This window comes from Carlito syrichta, unplaced genomic scaffold (genome assembly GCF_000164805.1).
Source record: "Carlito syrichta isolate Samal-C Ts95f unplaced genomic scaffold, Tarsius_syrichta-2.0.1 Scaffold302327, whole genome shotgun sequence".
NCBI classification, from domain to species: Eukaryota; Metazoa; Chordata; class Mammalia; order Primates; family Tarsiidae; genus Carlito; species Carlito syrichta.
This window is the reverse complement of record NW_007246423.1, coordinates 1013861-1037738: the sequence shown is the minus strand read 5'-3', so window position 1 is coordinate 1037738 and position 23878 is coordinate 1013861. Positions and strand designations below refer to the sequence as shown.

The 23878-nt window shown below is 39.4% G+C and overlaps 1 protein-coding gene across 1 annotated transcript in view; it reads right to left on the bottom strand.

Moving 5' to 3' along the window:
- The window catches only part of MRC1 (mannose receptor C-type 1), a 102191-nt gene that overhangs the window by 71984 nt on the left and 6329 nt on the right, over positions 1 to 23878 (bottom strand). Inside the window, exons 2-5 of the mRNA XM_008056341.2 lie at positions 18775 to 19176; positions 14849 to 15022; positions 9420 to 9584; positions 2606 to 2719 (exon numbers count right to left, since the gene is read on the bottom strand). Coding sequence (XP_008054532.1) covers positions 2606 to 2719; positions 9420 to 9584; positions 14849 to 15022; positions 18775 to 19176 — 855 coding nt within the window. The remainder of the gene's footprint in view (positions 1 to 2605; positions 2720 to 9419; positions 9585 to 14848; positions 15023 to 18774; positions 19177 to 23878) is intronic.

The following is a 23878-nucleotide window of genomic DNA, read 5'->3' as shown; positions in this document are numbered from 1 at the left end:
ATCTATTTCTCAGGAATTTGTTTAATAAAAAAGAGTATTTCTTTTTCTTTCCCAATCATATTCCTCTTCCATTCTTTATCTTCATTCAAAATTAACCCCCAAATTTTCTCACTGAACTTGTAGAATGCAAGTGGTTAAATAGTATAACCAGCACCCTAAGATTGAATAATAAATAAAATGCCCAATAATTTAGCAAAAAAGAAAAGAATAAGTTCTAGTCCTATAATAAATTATTATAATTGTCTAATAATCTGATTGAGCCCAACTGGTATTTTCCAATTGAATTTGATTAAATGGATAGGCAGACAAATTAAATCTTCACCCACAAGAAAACCATATTTTATATTCCCCTGCAGTAGTATTTATTTCCTGTATTCCAGAAGAATATAGAGCTGATTGTTATGCAAGACTCCAGGAACAGCCCTGCTAACCATTTTAGCAGCTAAACCTCCATCAATTTCTCATTGAAGGTATGCATTGAAAATGGAATTTCAAAGAACAACCTAATCTATTTAAACCAAAATATTCCTCTAAAAATTCTCTCTCATGTTGTAGCATCTATGTGGAATATTAGTTTATCAAGATTTTTTAAAATATAGTAAGTCAATATAGAACATGAAGAGTTTAATTTTCTAAGTCAAATGCAAAAACCATTTCGTGGCTTTAAAAAAGAAGTCTGATTGCTGGACACAATGGCTCATGCCGGTAATCCTACAGTTTTGGGAGGCCAAGACAGGAGGATCACTGAGGGCAGGAGTTAGTTGCCTGGGCAACACAGTGAGACTCTGTTTCTACACACACACACACACACACACACACACACACAAATTAGTTGGACGTGGTAGTGCGTACCTGTAGTCCTAGCTGCTTAAAAGCAGAAGGATCACTTGAGCCCAGGAGTTTTGAGTCTGCAATGAGCTATGATTGCACCACTGCACTCCATTACCTATTAATTAAAGACTACTAATGGATTAGGTTGTTGAGTGAGAACCCATCTCAAAAGAAAGAAAGGAAAAAAGTCTGTATGAAAGAACATCATATCAGTATTACCCATAGTAGAACAAATAAAAAAAGAACCAACATGTTACTACTCTCCTTTCCCAAACCTACGACAGACATCATTCATTCATCATTCATTACACTCTTTCCTAAAAACACGAGATTGGCCCTAGGGTGGGTAGGAGAGTGGGGTTGGGACCATCCCAAATATGACTCAGGCAGCTACCAACACCAGTTGGTATTGGTGAATAAGATGAAACATTTTCATCATTGGTCTTTTGTTTTCTCTGAATAGTTGCTTTATAGGTAAACTTGCACTTAATAAATATTCTCCTTTTAAACTCTATTATTTGTATGTTAGGAAAACATAGAAATAATTAGTTCACAGTATTTTTTGCTCTCCAAAAAATTAGAAAGCTTTTAAAGTTTTTATTATCCTTGACCCCATTTTTCTACAAACTACAAATGGACCAAGAAAAATACTATTGAATTGTGTGCTAATATGGAATATCATAATCTGTGACTGAGATAGTATTTTTTATCCAACTCTATTAGATGAAAAACAAGAACAAATGGTGTTAAAGTGGACCTTAAAATCACTATCATAGTGACAGCAATATTGTAAACATCTCACTACTCAAAACACTGTCGTGAAAAATTCTTCAACCCCAAATAATTTCAGTTCACTTAAATTCATAATGTGTATGTATGTAGTTGTAAATATATGTTTAAAATTCTTTAAAAGTGTATATAGCATTTTTAGAATATTATAAATATTCATTCTATATATTAGCACTTTTAACTAGAAGATTACAAAATTCAAAAAACTATGACAGAGCCGGGCTTGGTGGCTCAGCCTGTAATCTCGCGCTTTGGGAGGCTGAGGTGAGTGGATAGCCTGAGCCCGCGGGTTCGAGACCCACCCAGGCAACTTGGCAAGACCTCATCTCTACAATAAATCAAAAAAATTAGCCAAGCGTGGTAGCGCGCGCCTGTAGTTCCAGCTACTGAAAGGCTGAGGTGGAAGGATCGTAGGAGTCCAGCAGGCGAGGCTGTGGTGGCCGGGAGCGGCCACTGCATTCCAGTCTGGGCGACAGAGTGAGACTCCAACTCAAAAAAACAAAACAAAACAAAAAAAACTGTGACAAAGAGTCAAGGGTCAGTCATACAAAAAGTTGAAAGCACCTTGTCAAACTTTACAAATAGATGTCAGATAATCCTTTCAAAGAAGGTGAACATTAAGCATACAATAACAACACTGTTAGTATATTTAGTAAAATATGTTTAAGAATAGCTTCAAAATTTGCTTTTGAATATAATACCTAGCAAATCAAGAGAATTTATACTTAAATAAAGACCTATATTGACTTGTGTGATAATCCCGGAAGACAAATCCTTATCTCAGGAAGCTAGCTACTCTAACCTTACAGTTTTCATGTAATCAAATCTAGTTGGTGGGTTTTTAAAGCAAGATAAGAAATGAACTGTGTTTGATGAAGTCTCCCAATTATTTTATTTGAGAGTTGCCAATAAAATAATAAAGGTCTTCACGGTACCAGATGAATTACATTTGGGTTAATTGGATCACACACAGGCTTAGCCCTACCTGGTAACCAGTTCAAGTATCGGAATGGACTGCTGCCAGTCCACTGCCAACCACTATTGAAGCTCAGACTGTTCAGTCCAATCCAGAGTCCTGAAGTCAAGGAACTGGTTAATCCTATAAGACAAAAGGCAGAAACAAAAACAGAGCTGGCATCCATAAATGACAGCGAAACTAAATTCAGAATTAAGCGCTTGAAGCAAAATGTAATCGAAGGAAGTAGCACAGATCATGCCTAACGTGTCTCCTTTGATTCTCCTAACAATCTAAAACTAAAAATAAATACAATTCAAAAATAAAATAAAACTATAAATAAAACTGTTACCTTCATTGACAGGTGAAGAAACTGAGGCTGAGAGAGCACAGATAAGCGAGTAAGATTCTTAAGTTTCCAAACCAGAGTTTACCAGGCTTCAGACCCCATCCACATGTTGACTGCTATAAACTTTCTCAAGGATTGTATGCATGCTTCTTGTTTGGATATTACACAACCTCTTACTTCAGAACTTATTCTAAGAATTTTATTTTATGATTTTTTTAAAGCCAATTTTTCATCTTCATGAAAATGATAATTAAGTATTAAATACTAAATGTTTATGCTAGCATGAACAACATTTTATTTAGGCAGTTAATAAACCATAATTACAATGTTTCTAACTCTGTACTAGGCCTAACGTGGATGTTAGAAAACAAACAAACCAGAAGAACCAGACCTCAACACTCCTGTGTGAAACACTCAGTTTTTTAAAACTGTAGATAAGAATTCTCTGTTCTTTCTAAATTCTCTAAATTAATTAAGAAGAAAACTATCCTTTGGTTTTGATAACTACCCACCTCAAGTATGTGTACATACCGGTAAACATACATGGACCCATTTATGTTGACTGTTATTTATGGGCTATATTTCCCAATCAAATCTTTTCAGTGCTAAGAGGTATTGCTTATTAAGCACTTACTAAATTCAGAGTACTGGTTGGTCTTCACAAACTATGAATTAAATATTATCATCTCTGTTTTGTAAATGAGAAAACTGAGGATTCAAGTGACACGGCAGAGCTGAAATTTGAACCCAGATTCCTACGACACGAAAGCTCAGATGCTGTTGTTCTGACGTAACCGACAGAACCAGCTCAAAGTTGCTAAAATTTTCCCCAATATTTTATTAGCTTATATACACACACACTCGTGTCACCTATTTCAAATGAATGAGGGGGCACAGCGACTTAGTGCCAAAAATCATACCTCACAGTTATTGCTTCACAATTCTATAAGCGTGTCTTAGAGATCATGGGATCTGCGCATTGCCATGAATTTGTTCAGCACCAGGCAAAGACGCAATTATTTTCTTATAAATTATTATTAATTACTTTACATGTAGTTGTAGGAATTAAAATTACTTTGAGTACGATATCATCATTATTATGTCTTTTTAGAATAAATTTAAAAAAACCAAGAAATGTTGCCCTACTGCATCCATGCAAATAGAGCTTATAAACTGTCCAGAGGAGAGACAACTGTCTACCAGAATGTGCCTTAGAAGTAATCTGTAATCAGTATCATAGATGATTCTTTATATTAATAATTACACTATGAAACACTATTAAACATTGAATTTTTTCACAAATTTTTAAAAGTTGTACTAGTTTGAATAATAATTATCTCTATACTTTCAGAGAGGTATTCTAGAAAAAAAAATGATCCTTAAAGTAGCATTTCAAAAATGCTAACTATAGCTATGTCCAAAATGAAAGCGATTACTTAGATATTCTGCCTCATATTTGAACTACTAGACTGGGAAGTTTGTTAAAGTCAAAAGGGCCCAGGCCAGACCCTGGAGATCCAGATTAGTAGCTGCAGGGCTCAGGAATCCGCATTTTATTAGGATTACCCTAGGATTTAAAAACAAAACTTTTCAGTTAAGAAAAAAATGTATTTACATTTTCAATGTTGCAAACCATTCACCGATTAAAGAGGAACTAAAGTAGATTTTGTTTGAGCTTCCTCAATTCAATCACAATATTTGGCATGATGAGATCTGATGATGGCTCTTTAAGGGAATTATCCATGCTTTGACATTCCTCACCAGCTCTAGCTAAGCTTTTCTAGAAGAGTTAAATTAATTAGTTCTTTTAAAAACAGGGCCTGACATATAGTATGTGATCAAAAAATGTAAGTTATTGTTGCTGTTATTATTATTAATAACTCCATGTTGAATTAGGGTTAGCAAAAGATGTGATTTAGAAACAAAATTCAAACTTTGTATTAAATATACCCCTTGAAACAATTGAGCAATTCCCACACTTTTTTTTTTCTCTAATGTGCTTTTGTAATTTTATAAAACAGACCGAAATTTTTTAGTATTGCCAATCAAGGCACCAATTCCACATACTAAACTTTTAACTTTTCTACATACATTCTCTAAATGGTTACATACCTACATGTGAACTTAGTTATGACAGAAGATGTGCGAAAGTTCGATATTACACTGGTCTTTTTTTTTTTTTTCTGTTCTGTATTGAGGTCCAATTTGTTTTCCAGGCAGTACCAAAGGAAACTGGCAAAAACAATCAGGGAAACCAGCCAACTTTCACTTCCTACACCTTATTTCAGTTCTGTAAATCCCAGTCCTGCACATATGGAGTCACACGTCTGATTCAGGAATTGAGGAGCCAGTAGGGTGTCCTCACATCGTGCAGGGTCGAAACAGAAGTGAAGATGATGAATCGGCTTCGGGTAGTGTGCAGATAGGCACTGGACAGAAACATTTCCCTGGCAGATAATACGAAGTAAGACTGCCAGTTGGAAAACATTGACTGAAGCACCAGGGATGCCAACGTCTCAATTAAGGGTTCCTGTCAGTGCTGTGGGGACCACCAGATCCCTGCTCATTTTGTGAGGCAGGGACAGGACAAAATGGAAGAAGGGCTGAACTCCAGTTCAGTTATTTTCTGAACATGAGGCATTAAGCAAAATTTCTAATTTAAAAAAAAAATCTTATTTTTATAATGCCTATCATCCCAGTACTTTGGGAGGCTGAGGCAGGAGGACTGCTTGTGCCCAGGAGTTCAAGACCAGTCTGGGCAACATAGCAAGATCCCATCTCTACCAAAATATTTTTTAAGTAAATGATTTAGCTAGGCATGGTGTTGTGTACCTATAATCCCAACCTTGGGAAACTGAGGTGGGAGGACTGCTTGAGCCCAGGCTTCAAGGCTGCAGTGAACTACGATCACACCACTGCACTTCAGCCTGGGCTGCAGAATGAGACCCCTTCTCTCTTAAAAAAGAAAAAAAAATAGCGTAACTATTTGTGGGTTGTTTCTTTCATTTAAATGCCATATTATCTAAAATAGAGTAGGCCACAATCACTTACTCACACCATTATTTTCTAGATCTTTCCCGATATATCTCAATGAATACCCAATGTCATGAGTATCTTTCTCCCAAAAAAGGAGGATATCTTTCCTCTCTTTTATCTTTTAATTCCCGTTCAGATTTTTCTTTTCCTAATGCATGATATTTTTGACCTAAAGAAAGGGAGGAAGTACTACAAATCTTGTTAGACAAGTCACTCTTATCCAGGTTCCAGCTGAAATTTGCTGACTAAAATTCCGGAGGCCAGGATAAGAGTCAAGTAAGCATCTGAGGTGAACTCAGTCTCTGGATATCTTGGGACCTGTCTGCTCTCCTGAGGAACAAAACAATAGCCCTTGCTGATTAGGAAAGCATTTCCTGCTGCCCTAGTCCAATAGCAGAGTACAGGGGACCTGGGAATGAGTCTGTAGGTGGGCAAAGCTGCCGTCCACACATTTCAGCTCTTGCTTCCAGGTGGCTGGTGAAGAGAGCAAAAGGCAACCTGTGCTCTGTCCCTCGGCTTCCAGTAAGCCAGAAAACAAGTCAAATCAAAAAAGTCAAGATAATACAGACCACAAACCGATTCAAAAATAAAAAAATAAAAAACATGCCAACTGAAACCATTTTGAGACAGACACAGTTAACATAGCTTGGAGGTAGTTAGGCAGGTTTCCTTAGACAGGTCTAAATTTAGATGGGGTTAGCAACCAGACATCTTTTTTATCTATACATGACCTTCACCCAGCAGCCCAGGCATACCAGACCTGACCACTTTGTGGGTTGGAATGGGGAACTACCAGGGTGGTAAATCATAGAAACAATAGGGAATTGCCCCAAACATGTAGACATGATGTTCTAAGAAAAATCCAAATCTACTTTCATTATTTAGAAGGTCCTTGTGACTGAAAGGTTGAGAGAGATGGTCACCAAAACTCGTGACCTGATACCTGCAGTCCTCCATTCTCAGCTCATGGCTTGCTTAATCATTGTTATAAAAGTTTATAAAATTTCTTGTCAAAGGTAAGCATGTGTCCTTTCACTTAAGGCATCTGTGGTTTTCCTTGTGTGTTCCCTTTTCCTCCTAAAAAATCCTTTCTTAAACCATACTTTGGATTTGCTCTGAAATTTTTTTCTGAGGTGAAGCCGAGAACCCACAGAGCAACACACTACACACCACCTGGCCTCAATTTCAACTCTGATATATGTTTCTCTCATTCATGCAAGTGTGTATGGATAACCCCAGAAATGCCTTGAATTATCTTCTTATTTCTTAATCATCTGCATGAATTTATTTTCTTCTCTTTCTGTCTGTGCTTTCTTCGCTTTCTCTTTATTTTAAATACAAGATTATAAGAATGAATTTCTCTGATTCTTTGACCCGATATTAGAAGGGTCCCAAAGACCAACACAAAACAGAATGATTGAGCAGACTGAGGTATAATCCTATATACGTTTATGAATGCACACAGGGAGACCGTATTGTTTTCCTATCCTCAGCCTCCTTCTAAATAGCTTATAGGAGACATGTGTTCTGGTTGGTGAAGGGCTAATATCAACAACTGAAAAAACAACTGGAAAAAGGGAAGTACTAGGGAATGAGGCAAGGTTGGGAGATGTGCTCAGTCCTTGTGTTGGCTTGTACACATTATCCCTTTTAACAAAAGTCACTGAGGCACAGATGCCTCAGGAAATCCCCTCAAGCTCCCCTGGTTTCACAGAACCGGGACCTAGACAGCCTGGCTTCAGAGTCTATGCTTTTAACCCGCACACCCTGCTACCTGATGTTGGTACCTAGAAATAAAAATACATGATCCTTCAACCACCTGCCCTAGAAGCACCTGAGAGGCTAATAAAATGCGGGTTCCTGAGTCCTGCAGCTACTGATCTGGAATCGCCAGGGTCTGGCCTGGGCCTTTTGACTTTAACAAACCTCCCAGTCCAGTGGTCCAAACATGAGGCAGAATATCTAAGTAATCACTTTCATTTTGCTGCAACCTCATTTTTCAGTCAGCAAACCTTCACCGAGACTCTCTTCTTTGGAAGGTTCTGTGTGAACCTCCTTAGGGGAAGGAGGGAGCACAGATATTCACACAACACCCCTCGTTTTCAGCCATCTACTCCTCTGATCCAGTCTCCATCCAGACTTTGGTTTGTTTTCTGGGTGACACTTACTGTCATGTGTAGTTATTCATTTGTTGGTTTTCTTGTTCATGTCTGTTTTCCCTGTTAACTTTAAGCTCCATGTGGAAAAGACAGGGTCAGTTTTGATGTCCCTGGGATCCAGCATAAAGCCTGGCACACAGGTACCAGATATCTTGTGTAATGGATGCATGCATGGATGGGTAAAAAGTACCGAATTAATATATTAATAGCCTTCTAGGGGCAGTGAGACACCTATGACAGTAACTGTTATAAAAGTGGTAAGAAGCAAACAAGAGAAACGCAGGTGGAAAGGGACAGCATTGCCTTCCGACTGTATAAAATGCTGGGAATTCCAGGCAAAAGAAACAGCGCAGGGAGAGATGTGGGGGTAAGAGTGTAGGAGACCCAGTGAGGAGCACAAGACTTTTCTTTTGTCAAGATTGAAAAATGCACACCTGAGAACAGTCGTAGGTGGACAGATGACAGTCTTGAATGTCAGGCAAAGGCATTTTGTTAATTATATGTTGGGAATTGAGAAGCCACTCAGGGCTTTATGAACATGGCTTTCATAGGAATAGAAACACATTAGTGAGTAGCAGTGTCCACATCAGCTGAAGGGAGAGGATTTTGGAGGCAAGGAAATGGTGATGCTTTTGCTTTCACATTAATTTCTGGTCCTAATCTCTCTGAGTCCCCAAGTGTATATTTTGGAAGCTAAAACAGTTATTCCCTTCTTAAGCAAACATTAGCCCTTTTAATCTTCACATTCTTACAAGGACAGATGTAAAAAAAAAAATCATGGAAAGAATATCAATAAGACCTGAAAACAAGTTGAGTCTGAAATTTAGAGAGATGAGAGACAAAAGGGTTTCAGAGAAGCCCTTGATTTGTCTTTGCCGGTCATGGCAGCGTTTCGTTTTATCACTTTGAACTCTAGGGTGCTAATGAAAAACCTTTGGCTTCAGGCTAGACCTGGGTAGTGACTGCTTGACCAGCATGGTACCACTGCCACGTATCCAAGAAAAAAAAATCATGAATTGATTGTGGCATCTTTTACTCTGAGCCCATCCAGATTAGTCCACAGAATCCTTCTTAGCTCTGGAGACCATCACAACCAAGAGTTGGCTCATAAGATGAGACCTATTTGTCACCTTGATGTCATTTTCAGAGTGTAGATGCCATATTATCTGCATAATCTGCTTAGGAACCAACACTGTCATGGCGTCTATAAGTACTTGTGTTGTCTATTCTTAAGTTGCATTGTATAGAAAGAAAGTGATCGTGATTTTACTTACAACTTTGTTTCCATTCATGTCATTACCTGTCAGGTAGGTTTGTTCATGTATCTCCGTGATGCTCAAAAGCTCAGCCTCCTGTTGTTGGCAGCTCCTCCTTGCCTGTTGCCATGTGAGAGCGGATTTGGAGTTGATCTGGTAGGAGATGCTAGTCAGAGGATCCTTATTCCATAAGCTTTCACTGCCCTCAACTGGGAAAGAAGTCAAGTGGAATTCGTTGCATTAGGCTAGAAAACACTTCTAGTGAACAATATTTTTTAAGCCACCTAGTAGCATTATTACCTGAAGCATAAAGTTTTATATTTATTTGTTTGTTTGTTTGTTTATGTTTTTGTAGAGATGAGGGTCTTGTTATACTGCCTAGGCTGGTCTTGAACTTCTGGCCTTAAGCAGTCCTCCTAAGCCCCAAAAGCCCCAAAGCCCCAAAGCACTGGGATTACATTTTGAGCCACCATGCCAAGCCTCTTTTACTATTATTATTTACTATTATTTTTGAGACAGGATCTCACTGTCACCGAAGTTGAAGTGCAGTGGCATAATCCTGGCTCACTGCAGTCTTGACCTCCTGGGCTCAAGCAGTCCTCCCACCTTGCCCTCCCACAGAGCTGGGATTACAGGCGTGAGCCACCACCCTGGCCTCTTTTGCTTCTTAAAGTGCTAATGAGATTTTCTTCACTCCTGAAATGAAGTGAGGGTTGGGGGTGGGAGAGTCTCAAAGAGTCAGCCACATCTACTTTCTTTCATGTGCTAAAGAAAGAAAGGAATGACTCCTCTCCCAATTTTGGGGGGAGAACATTTGGGGTCAGAGGAGCTTGGAAGTAAGGCAAATATAAAGACAAAGGTTAGAAATACCAGACCACCTTCTTTAATCTGGGGGGGGGGGGAAAGGAAGGGGAGAGAAGAGAAAATAAATATATGTCTTCTCTCAGCAAGTGGACATTTCATCTGCACATTCTCATTTGGTCTTTTTGGAAATACAGAGCAAGAGCAGGAAGGTCGTGGACTCCTGCAGACAGGCTGACCTGCCCTGCACTCACTGGGGATGTGGCCTCAGATAAATGATTAGCTTTTGAAGTCTCATTTTCTTATTGCTAGAACGTATTCAACATAGGCAAAGAGTTTAGCAATAATAAATGCTGATTGTTAGTTTGTATTTCCTCAGAGTAAAAAAATAATTATTTCAGCTTAGTTTTTTTCCTTTGCTATTTTATGATTCTCAACATACTCCATCAACTGAGATGTATTCTACAATAGGTCAATGATATCCAGATGGAGAAGAATTATTTACAGCCCTTTTTCGTAGAAAATGCTTGGGAGGTTACACGTATTCAAGATATCCAAGATTGTGAGTTTTCTCTGTGATTGGTGACTTACCATTTGTCCGCTACATAAAATCACACCTTTATCTAATTCTATTACCCTTAAACAAATGAAATATTTTTGTATACTTTGTGTTGTGAAAATGTATCTTCTTTCTTTTTGCTAATATAAAATTCTACTTAGATACCATGCAAAGCAATAGTCTTTTTATTTATTTGTAAGGAAGAGAGAAAGGATTGTATAACTTCTCAAATTTTTCTGAGAAGTACTCAGTTTGCTAAGAGGTCAGACAGCTTTCATAAGCATATAGGTCACACTGTTGTGATTCTTAACTCTGTATCTAATTGTGCTTTGTATCCAATGAGGAAGTAATGCAGACCTTTCTGTCACACATGGACCACCCACTGTGATATGAAACTTGCGGCCCTATGACACATCAAAGGGGAAGAGACATAGCAAAATTGGATTCAGGCAACAGCATAGACATATCTAAGATGTTTAAACTATACAATCATTATGTTTGCATAAAAATAAGTTTGAATTAGTAACGCTAAATTTAGGTGCTAATGATCTGACGTTTAATATCTACAGAAGTGAGATCATTCAAATGAGACTGATTGGGGGTTTACTTGAAGATGAAAATACCTTAAACAATTAGTTTTAGAAATCTACAGGTTTTGTTTATAATATAATAGAAAATGTGAGATAGCTGGGCTCGGTGGCTCAGCCTGTAATCCCGCGTTTTGGGAGGCCGAGGTGAGTAGATTGCCTGAGCCCGCGGGTTCGAGACCCGCCTGGGCAACTTGGCGAGACCTCATCTCTACAATAAATCAAAAAATTAGCTGGTCGTGGTAGCGCACGCCTGTAGTTCCAGCTCCTTGGAAGGCTGAGGCGGAAGGATCGCCGGAGCCCAGCAGGTCGAGGCTGCGGTGGCCGGGAGCGGCCACTGCACTCCAATCTGGGTGACAGAGTGAGACTCCAACTCGGAAGAAAAGAAAAAACAACAAAAAAAGAAATTGTGAGATATTAAAAAGGGAGAATTCTTTTCTTGCCCAAGAATGGAAGAAAGCAATCTAAATGACCAAAGAAGAAAACGTAATTGACTCTTCACTTAAAGAAAGTGTAATTTGTATTTTAAATCAAGGGATTAAAAAATATTTCTCAATAAATGTATAGGTTTTCTGCCTCTATAACACCTCCCCGAGGAGTTTAAATTCTCACAGTAAACCAACACAACCCATGCTGGAAGTCAAAGTTGCAAGCTCTAGAGAATTGAGAGAAAAGGGTCTCTTCCTTTTCCTGTTCTCATGATAACTTGAAAATAAATGTCTAAATACAAGGAAAACATTGCAATAAACAATGCAACAGACAATGAAAAGCATATAGTCGGTGTCACTAGGTCAATAACTGGTACCTCATCTTCGTGTATTGAACCTGTCAGTTTAAGGCTGACATAAAATAAAAAGTTCTTCTGAAAAGAAGACAAAGTGAAATCGATTGGGAGATTACAAAGCCCATTCGGAAAGGCCTGAATGTATAAAATGTGCTTTAAAATTTGAATGCCTATGATATCAAATCAGTTTTTAAAAAAATTTTCTGTGATGATTGTACTGTTACATTTAGCGGAAAATAATGCATAATTTGGCAACGAAGACATAAATTGCAAGGGACAAGATGCAAAAGTTATTCCAAAGAACATGCTCAAGATATCACTCTAACACATATTCAAGAATATCCAAGGCTGTGAGTTTTCTTTGTGATTAGTGACTTTCCTTTCATCTCCCACATTTCATTCATTAAACCACACATTCATCTAATTCCTTTGTCAGTAACACTTAAGTGGGGGATGCTATGACTGGACCCACGAAACTCCGTGAGACAGATTTAGAAAACATCATTCCCATTAAGGAAAGGAGAGAGATACTTCTCAATTACCGAAAAACAAGTACTGCTTTACCTTCGGGGGCGGGGGGGAATAGCTCAATTTGTTTCAGACACAAAGATGTCTAATATAAAAATTCAATCTCTATAAACCTTTAATCGGAATCAAAACTCTAAAAGTCGATATTAGAGAGGCCAGTACATCTTTGTCAAGACCAGGAGAAGTGTCACTATGAACAGGAAGCCTTTGGGCTTTTGTGGTTATTCATCCAGAAAGAAGGAACTGCACTCAGAAGACAATTTCAACAATATATGGGCTGAGGAATCAAATTTACTTTTAGCAGGATGATTAGGGATTAGAAATCAAAAAAGATAAATAAGCACAATTCTTCGAATCCGAGCTTTCATTTGGCAAACTGTTTTTTGCAAGCTGGACTGTTTTACTTAGAATCATGTGATCATGTGAGGAGGCGTGGTCCCAAAAGTTGAGTTGCAAGTGATGCCATTGCAATTCAGGCAGTTTCACAACCATCCCTGACCACATCCATGCTCTTCCCCTTCCCTACCCCTTTGCAGGGAGGCAGGAGAAAGAGTTCTGGATGATACCAGGAAACCGGGGGCTGCTCTGATCTGGTCGGAAATAGCAGGCGAGAGGTGGGGGCTGGGGAGGTGGTTAGAAATTTAGAAAGGTCACACCTAGCAGCAGGAAGAGGGTGTCTGTGACGGGAAAGTGAAGCAAAGAACTCTTCCTCTTTCCTTAGCCCTAGCTCTGCCTCCCAACGCTGATGTCCCCCTGCTTCTCACCTAAAACCTGCTGCACTGTCTATTCACAGATTGTGGAAGGCTACTAGGAATTCATCTGTCCTGGTACCTTCCCACTAATTTAATGTACTACCACTTCTTTTGCATTATTGCAATAAAGCTTGAATTTTCATTCTTAAAACACCTTCAGCCGGCTCGATGGCTCAGCCTGTAATCCCGCACTTTGGGAGGTCGAGGTGAGTGGATTGCCTGAGCCTGTGGGTTCGAGAATTGTCTGGGCAACTTGGCGAAATCTCATCTCTACAAGAAATCAAAAATTAGCTGGGTATGGTAGCGTGCGCCTGTAGTTCCGGTTACTTGGAAGGCTGAGGCGGAAGGATCGCTGGAGACCAGCAGGTCGAGGCTGCAGTGGCCGGGAGCAGCCACTGCACTCCAGTCTGGGTGACAGAGTGACACTCCAACTCAAAAAAAAAAAAAAGAAAACCTTCAATGACCAGGCATGGTGGCTCACACCTTTAATCCCAGCACTTTGGGAGGCCAAAGCGAAGGACTGCATGAGCCCAAGAGTCCAAGATGAGCTTGAGCAACATAGTGAGACCTCGTCTCTACAAAAAAATCAAAAAATTAACCAGGTGTGGTGGTGTATGCCCATAAGTCACAGCTACTCAGGAGGCTGAGGCAAAAGGACTGCCTGAACCCAGAAGGTCAAGGCTGAGGTGAGCCGAATTGTGTCATTGCACTCCAGCCAGGTGACAAAGTGAGACTCCGACTCAAAAAAAAGACTTTCAGCCATAAACTACCCACTTCCATTTGTTCTTGGATGTGTTAAATTAAAGACACTCTTCTTAAATTAATTTAAGAAGCATTATCATGACTATCATTTCTGCCATGAGGAGTCATTTTCATTATGACATTGACACAGAATCTAAGAGCCTCCTCATGTCTCTCTCTTCATCAAACCTCATGCCTGTGTCTTCAGTTGAATCCTGTTTTTGATCTATGGTTTCATAAATATAAAGCATTTGGGGGGTGAGGGAATAATAGCAGCCTACCTCAACCATTAAGTATACTACATTTTATATACCATAATTGGCCCTAAAGTCTTAGAAAATAACTGGGAGTTGGTAAAAACAAGAAGGTCATTTAATATAGGGAATGCTGGTACCATGGGGGTGTAGTGTCTTCTCAGGATGATCTCAGTGAACATTGAGGTAGCAGAGGTGCAGTCTAGTCTTCTTAGCAAGATCTAAATACTAGATATAAAAAGCCCAGGGCTGAGAGCCCAAAAACTCGGTGTCTTCATCTTCAGCCAACGTGGATAGCGTTCTCCATTGCAAAATGGGTCCATTCACGTTTGCAAAGGGTTGTGGTGGGATATGACGAGAATATATGTGAAATAACTTTAGGGAAAATGCTCTAGACAAGTGCAAGTTCTTGCCCTCACATGCCAGATGAAACATGCCCAACTTTTCTTGAGGAAATAGCTACTTACATTTCAATGGACAATATCCATATAGTTTATCTGTGTCATAGTCTGTAGTGGTTCCACACCATAGCCATCCGTCTGACCGCCCAGCACTCGTGCAATCTGCATACCACTGGTTTTGAAACTTGAATGGAAAGGCGCAGGTAGCCCCATTGGCATTGCCCAGCAGCGTGAACATGGCTAGGGAGACAAATTGATTGGCACTTAGAAAGCAAATGGCTTTGCTGAGCGCTAACTTTCCAGTAAGAAGCACACTGAAGGAATTGGTCTGACTCTTCTGATCATACTTGATGTACCTACACAGGGGATCCCTCTTTTCCTTTTTTTCTCTTCTCCCTCTATCCCTCTCCCCCTCTAATCTCTTGTTGGGTACATACAGCAATCTGTACTTAGGAATAACCCTAGTATATCATTTCATTTTCACTGTCTTCTAAAATAGACTTTCTTTCTTCCTCTTCTTACAGTAGCTTTAACTTCTGCATTTCCTCCAAACAAAGAGGCCGTCTTTACTTTGGTTGGAATCATAGCATTATGGAATCTCTAGATTGAATACAATCTTAACGCTGTGTAGCCCAAATGCATAGCCAGTACTCAAATCCTCTCTGGCCACTCCCTGTTATGCCAGCCTCCACTTGAGTCCCCCAACAATGACAATGAGAAAGGATAGAAATGTTGTCATCGTTCTCTAACCCACGTCACGAAAAGAAATCCCTCAAAACTATTAGATAGCATCTACAATCAATATTTGCCTTTTTCACAAATGAATGCAGACAGGCCAAGTGGAAAGCTCTGGATTCAACCAGAAAGGTAAATTAAAACAAATGTAGATCACTGTTGATTATAGTTTGGCTTAAGCTTAGAGATGCTCATAACTCCATTAAGAACCAAACAACTCACGTAGCTACATTGTCCAGTATGCTTAAAGTCCCTATCTTTCTAGGGAATGCTTCATCTTTGGGAGACAGAAACCCTTACACTGAAGTATTTGCCCTCTTGCCATCAATTGACATTCAGGATTTATCCTAGGTAGGAATTCTTTTCTTAATTAGATTCTATGACTTGAAAAAGTTATTAAGACATTTAGTCCTAAAGATAATACAAGATTTGTAAAATATGTAGCACATATTAAGAGCACAATAAAAGTTAATTCTCTACTTCTCTTCCTTTTCCTTTACTCATTATTTTTATTCAGTCCCCCTTAAATGCTAGGTTTATTTTTAATTACCTCAAAATAACCTCGATGAGTTACTTGTTAATAAACTTCAGATGCTATTCTAGCTTTAGTTCCATGAAGTGACAAGACCAATTTTTCAAAATCGTATAATGTGTAAAGAACATGCTGGATTCAGGAATAATTGTGCCTCTCTTAGTCACTGGGATATCTGTTTCTTCATATCAAGAAAACTAGGGAAGATCACCTTGGGGCTAGTTGTACTGTTCTTTAAGTTGGCCAAAACATTTTCAGTGCTGGATTTGCAGACGCCCATCAGAAATAGCTTTATCAGGACTAACTCAGTGTATTTAATAATTACTGAGCCATCCTATACACCAGGCACTGACGAGACCAAAAGAACCCAGATACCTCACTGGCAAATTCTTAGGCAACCATCAAATCCATCCAAGTCTACAAATCTGGTTCCATTTTTCTGAAATAATCCTATTCTTCAACCAGTTCTGCCCTTCTATCCAAGTTTTTGTCAGAAAGAAAAAGACTCAACGATATATCCTTTCTACGGTGTCTTCAGTTCCAACAAACGTTTCAGTTCAAGATCTTGTGGTCTTTCTGAAGGGTTAGACCCTCTAGTAGGAATATCTTAAGTACTGGAAGATCTTTGGAGAGTCTGCAAAATGTGGCCAGTGGACCATCTGCCTCAGAACCACCGAGGCCTTCAAAAATATAATTGAATAAATTTCTAGGCTCTTCCCTGATAGGCTTACTCAGAATTTAGATAAAAGGGAGACCTGAGAATCTGTATTTTTAACACGCTCTCCAAGTGATTCTTAAGCATATTGAAGTTTGAAAACCACTTTCCTAAACTTTATGCATATTTGTCTCAAGGTTAATGGGAGCACAGGAAGGGTGAGGAAGGGGAGCTACAGTATTTTTTTTCTTGGTTTTTATTTATTTGTTTCTTTGTTTGTTTTTGAGTCTCACGTTGTCACCCAGGCTGCAGTGCAGTGGCACACTCACGGCTCACCACAGCCTTGACCTCCTGGGCACAGTCGATCCTTCTGCCTTGTTAATAAACTTCCTCAGTAGCTAGGACTACAGGTGTGTGCCACCACACCTGGTTAATTTTTTTTTTTTTCTAGTGACAAGTTCACGCTATGTTGCCCAGGCTGTTCTCCAACTCTTGGCCACAAACAATACTCCTGCTTCAGTTTCCCAAAGAGCTGGGATTACAGGTGTGAACCACCATACCCAGCCTTGTATTGTATTTTAAAATGCAGTAAGTTCAACATCTTAGCACCAATCTTCCTCAAGTTGACTTCCTCAATTAGCACAATTGCCCCATCTGTGGAATTTGACTCAGTCAAGTTTAGTTCACCCTTGTCTGACTTATAATTTTTTATTGAGTTTCTCCAGGAAGGTCGCACTACTTAAGTTGCCTCTCATATGACTTCTAAATCTACTTTATGTTCAAGAAACCCTTCAACATAACTTCTTTCTGAGTCCTTCTCTTGCCCTACTTCAATTTCTACTCTCCTCGCTTCTTTAAGGAAAATGGAAAGCTTACAAATAACGTCCTTACAAAGAAAACTGAGTTCCTATGCTCCATCTTAGCTGTGATAAGCTAGCTTCAACCTATCGGCAACCCCCGTGTAACACAGCAATTTTAGAAACAGGTTATCTCTTGTCCCCAAAGTCAGGCTCTTTCTCTGACCTTGAGGTAGTTCTAGATAAAACTTCACAAATAACCAAGTATCCAAGCCTGAAATGTGGTTATAACATCATCTGACTTGAGAGATCAGCCTTTGTAAAAGGCTTCAAATTCTTCCTTATTTTTGGTTTGTTTTTTCTGTGCAGCCACCCGAGAATGAAATTTGGTCTATATAAGAGAAGACTAAATGCTCTGATTTCATTTAACCTTCAAGAGTTCAAGAAACCAGCCGCATATAAGATGATCCCCCTCTTCCATTGGTGGTATCAATTTCTAAGACAACTAACTAAATATACTGCATTTTCATTTATATGCTAAGTCCTCAGCTTTTCTAATCCTCTGACTATTACAATCTCTAAATATCCATAAGGAGACAAAACATATCAGAAGCATTTAGAATCCCACGTTGTCAAGGAATTTGCCAAGATTTGATTTTAGGCAATCTAAATTGGTTGAGAATGTAGTTCCATGGATCATTTCTCCAGGAATAACTCAAACCAAAGGAAAAGTATTTGGTTCTATTCCATTTATCACTATAACTTTATAATATTTACTAGGAGGTTTTGGGTCAAAGACTCCAGTGAACCTTATTTTCTAAAAAATGTAACTCATAGTTTTAAAAAATCCTCAAGAAAGTTAAAAGAAATGTCTTCTTGCTAATTTCAAATAGCTCAAGCACCCATTTATGACTTTTTACCACATTTATTTACCATCATAGTCTCAAAGAACACAACATAGTTCAAATCACAAAGAAGGTGATCAATTAGTATTTCTAGTATACACCAAACAAGAACGTGATTTTTTCTTTTTTTCTTTTTTCTTTTTTCGAGTAGGGGTCTCACCCTGTTGCCCAGACTGGAGTACAATGACACGATCATAGCTCACTGCACCCTTGATATCCTGGGTTCAAGTGGTCCTCCCACCTTGGCCTCCCAAAGTGCCGAGATTACAGGCATAAACCACCACGCCCAGCCTGTGTTTATTTTCTTGAATTAGTTTCCAACTAAGAAGATGAGAAAACTTGACAAATAAAAATTCCAAGCTTCCTACCTTCATACCCTCTAGAGCACAAATCATCTGTGGTTCCATAGATCTTCCACCTGCTCCATAAACCAGATCCCTTGTAGAGCATAATATTCTTTTCTTGTCTATTGCCATAGTTAAAAAATAAATCTTCTCCCTTGATCCCGAAAAGCGTGTCATTTTTGCACTCCCATTTCTGCAATTCACTTTTTGAGTCACAGGCATAGAGAGTGACAGGAACCCAGTCGGTTTTTGATGGCACTCCCAGGCATAATTTAAGTGCAACACTCATAACATGGGATTCAGACACCCATCGGAATTTCTGGGACTCAGCATCCTGGTTGCAAGCTGCGGTTTGGACTGCACTGGGACTTATTACTTCTACACAGCGCTTGTGATCTTCATTGTAGATTAAAAATTGCCTCGTGTCTGTTTAAAGAAAAAAGAAGGAAAAAAAAGGAAGGAAGAAAGCATGGTTAAACGGTCTCATGTTACAAGGACAATATTTTAGGGCAAAAGTTTCCACTCTCCATTTCTCTAAAGACTTATGAATCCAGGAATAAAGGTGCAGGTGACTGCCTAGGCCAGCTCTCTCCTGGATATCCCTGAGACTGGAGAGACACCTAGATTGAGGGCTTCCAGAGTGCTACCACCCAATCAGTGTCTTCAAGATGTCCTAGCTCATAATGAAAAGATCACCTTACATGCTCACGAATTGTCATGGAGTGAACATAAAAGTCAGATAACAGAAGAGAATCATATTATTCTGAGAAAAGAAAATTTAGATAAGATGAATACAATAAGCTGTAAATTTAAATGCATTTTGAAATGGATTCAAAGAAATGGGTTTTTATGACACATCTTAACCCTCTCTGAGACAGAGAGAAAAAAATCTACATATGGCTGAGTACAGGCTGAGCACAGTGACTCACACCTGTAATCCCAGTACTTTGGGAGGCTGAGGCAGGAGAATTGCTGGAGCCCAGGAGTTTGAGAGTAGCCTAAGAAACATACTGAGATCTCGTCTACAAAAAAAAAAAAAATTAGTTGGGCATTGTGACACTTGCCTATAGTCCCAGCTATTCAGGAGACTGAGGCAGAGGGATCTCCTGAGTCCAGGAAGCTGAGGCTGTGGTGAGCCATGGTCATGCTACTGCACTCCAGCCTGGACAACAAAGTGAGACCATGATTAAAAAAAAAAAAAAAAAAAGTTTAAAAAGGGACCGGTGATTTAAAGTCAATCTGTAAGGATGGATTATACTTAAAGCACATAGCTGCTAGCTGGCAAAACTTGACTTCCTCTTGCAAAAGAGGGAAAAAGTTCTCTGGTAAGCATAATTTTTTCCCCTTAAATCAAAATTGAATTTATGTAAAGATTTTTTTGGTTTACTTTTAAAGGATATACAAATAAAAGGTACTGATTTCTCTTAGTTTTGTGGCATAAATGTAAGCATTTCTTGTGAAGTTTTACCCAGTCCTTTCTACTTACGTGGTTGCTTCAAAATGAGCTGGTAACATTGCAAATGTTTGGGGCTATGACTAAATTAGTTCATTATTTTTCATCAAATCATCCCAGCAAAATAAAACAAAGTTAGACTAGTACTACCAGTAGAGACCTTCAGTGTTTACAAAGCATTTTCTCAAGTTACATTCTATTTACTGTACTCCACTCCATGAGGTTGGCACCACTTACACTCTGAGATCAGTTCTAGAACCATACACTTAAAGCTTATCATAAACTTCTGACTCAAAAGATTATTTTCTCCTGATACACTCCTATATCTACTCTCCACACTAGTCAGATACCTCATGCCTCTATCTTACTTGAGTTCCTCATTCTATGTGACTTCAAACCACTGCCTGGATCTCCAAGCTGGGTCACTCATCCAGCAGCTTTGATTTCTTGGAATCGGAACTCAGTAAAGCCTCACATCAGAACGCCTGCTTCTGTTGACTTCTCTGGGGCTGACATCTGTCAACAGAGCATGGAATGCCCGCCCAAATCTTCTCCCATCTGGCTGAACTACTGTCCACGCATGATCTCATTTTGTTGCTGTGCGTGCCTAGTGGGAAAAAATGAGTAACTTTCTGCCTTGGCTCAGTCCAAAAATATACTGCGATGGTTAACCTCGTGTGTCAACTTAGCTGAGTCATGCTATTCAGATCAAACACCAGTCACCATCTGATCAAACACCAGTCAGGATGTTGCTGTGAAAGTTTTTTTCTTTTTTAAAGATGAGATCATCATTTGAATCTGTTGGCTTTGAGCACAACAGATTACCCTTCCTAATGTGGGTGGGCCTCATCCAGTCAGGTGAAGGCCTTAAGAGAAAGCAAACGGAGGACAGAAAAGAAAGAATTCCCTGAAGAGGGAGTTCTGCCTTAGATTGCCTTTGGATTTGAACTGCAATATGAACTCTTTCCTCAGTTTCCAGCCCACCCCTGCGGATTTTGGATTTGCCAGCCTCAGCAATTGTGTGAGCCAATTTCTTCCTATCTCTCTGTCTCTCTCCTTCTCGGTCTCTCTCTCCTCTCTCTTTACACGTGCACACCCATACTATTCCTCTGGAGAACCCCAACTAATACATATATCCTAATTCACACTCTTTCCTCCAACTCCATTTCCATTACCCAGACCAAGCCACCATGGTCTTGCTCTGGTTCTCCTCTTTTTAAAACGGAATCATCGAGAAAGATAATAGTTTCTGGGAGGAGATAATCCTGACTCGTCACCTGACTCCAAGTTGCAAAACCTGCCTAACATTGTAGGTTGTCTTAACTGTGCTAAAAAAAAGAGGTGTCTTTCTGTTTGTGTGATGTCCTTAGCAGACTAGCTAAGATACGCATCGCATTCTAGTTAAATGCTTACTCGGTAATACAGTCTTTTTTCCTCTCCTACCTTTGTGCGAGGTTTTCCAGGATGGAGGAAGATTTGGAACCATAGTTCTCCATCAGTTTCCATCCTTCAAGAGAGTATCACTGAACCCCGGAAAAGTGCATGAGCTCACATCATCCAGACCACAGCGTTGCTCACCTCCTCTCACTCACCACCTTCCAACTGCACCGCCTTTCTGTTCCTCCAACCCTCCAAGCTCTTTTCCACTTTGGGAACTTCATATTGTGAGTTTCCTCTTTCTGGCCTGCTTGTGAAGGTGTCAACTCCTCAGCGAGGCTGACCATCTTAACTCATTTTCTTTTTCTTTCTTTTTTTTTGAGTTGAAGTCTCACTCTGTCACCCAGACTGGAGTGCAGTGGCTGCTCCTGGCCACTGCAGTCTTGGCCTGCTGGGCCCCGGCGATCCTTCTGCCTCAGCCTTCCAAGCGGCCGGAACTACAGGCGCACTACCATGCCCAGCTAATTTTTTGATTTATTGTAGAGATGAGGTCTCACCAAGTTGCCCAGGCGGGTCTTGAACCCACAGGCTCAGGCAATTCACTCACCTCGGCCTCCCAAAGCGCTGGGATTATAGGCTGAGCCACCGAGCCTGGCCCCTAACTTATTTTCAATATTTTATTTCCTATAGAACATCCACAACCATCTGAAAACATGTATATTCTTTTCTTTAATGTATTGTCTGTATCCCTCTATTGGACTGTAAATTCCTTAAGGGAAGAGACTTGATCTTTCACATTCAGTGGAATGAATAAATGAAAGAATATTTATTAAATCTGAAGCATCTTGACTAGTTACCTAGATAAATTGTCTATTGAATAATAGATTAATGATTAGGAGTCTATTGAATATTTGCTTTCTTCTTGAAAGCTTTTTTTTTTTCCTGAAGAGCAATTTATAAATGTTTATATTTATGAAAAGAGTACTTGGAAATGAAGAGCTTCTATTTTAATACACACTTACCTATTCTTGTTTCCTTTATTTATCTCTTGCCATGAGGAAGCAGTGTGAGTTTGATGTTGCCTTTGCCAGACAATACAAGGAAATATAAAACTACTGCTCTGCGGTGATGCATCCAACATGTGCTGTTCTTCCCCCAGTGGTCAGCAAGTGCTTTTGCTTTTCTCATTGTCTCTGCAATGGTCTGATTTTGAATGGCATGCTCCTTCCTCTGAAAGTGTACTTGAGACCTTGGCCAAAGGGCAGCTTGTGGCATCATCACCGCCATTAACCATATCAATGTGATATATATATAAACATTCTATTTTTTTGTCTATCTTAATTATGCTATTGAAATAAAAATATTGCAAACCTAAAGAAATGAGAATGGCTGAATTGCTACCTTTTTTCTCCGCAATCTCATTTGCAGAATGAAATACGTGAGTTTTCTTTTTTTTTTTTAAATGCTTATGTACAGAAATTTGCAGAATTGGAGAGATTCTCCTTCTATCTTGTGACCTTATTCATCTCACAATTCCTTTCCAACAAGTATTTGACAAACACCAAGTAGGCGCTGGGCACTGTGCTTGTGACAATGCCAAGACAAAGAAAAGAGGCAAGTTCCCTGCCACACTGAGCACACACTCTGCTGTGGATAATTTGTGGGCAGAAGTAGCAATCGTCAAAAACCATTTAGGAAAGAAGCAATATATTTCAACTCAACATCTTAGATTAAAAATAACTGAAGATGGAACATCCAATAGCATAAGTGTGACTTCTCTTTTAAGCATATCTCAACATTTAAAAATTATTCCATAATATTGAGCAACTAACTAAATTTCCAAACCTACCAGCAGAGAAAATTAGGTTACTAAAGGTGGCTATTTAGGGATAGAACTATGATACGCTGTATTTTCTTATATAGTTTTAGACTTTCTCCACCATCTATAGCTAAAATGCTGATGTTAAAACACAAAATAACTTCTGGAAGACAGAGAAGCTGGATAAGAGGAAGATACACAAGTATTCGGCAGCAGATACTGCCTGAACTCCACTTAATTCTCCTGGGCCAGTGCCATTTCTGTGCCTGCTGGCTCCACTCCCAAATGTCAGTGCCAGATCTTTTGGCCTGGGGGCTTTTCCTAGTCATCAGAGTCCCCTGTGCTCAAACATGGTGCAGACTGGATGGGTCAGAAAATCACTGCCCCCTAGGAGAAGCCTTTCATCTGTGACTGATGAGGATTGCAGAATGCTCCCCAGGCCTTGCGTCTTGGATGGGATGGGTCTGCTGCACCTGGTC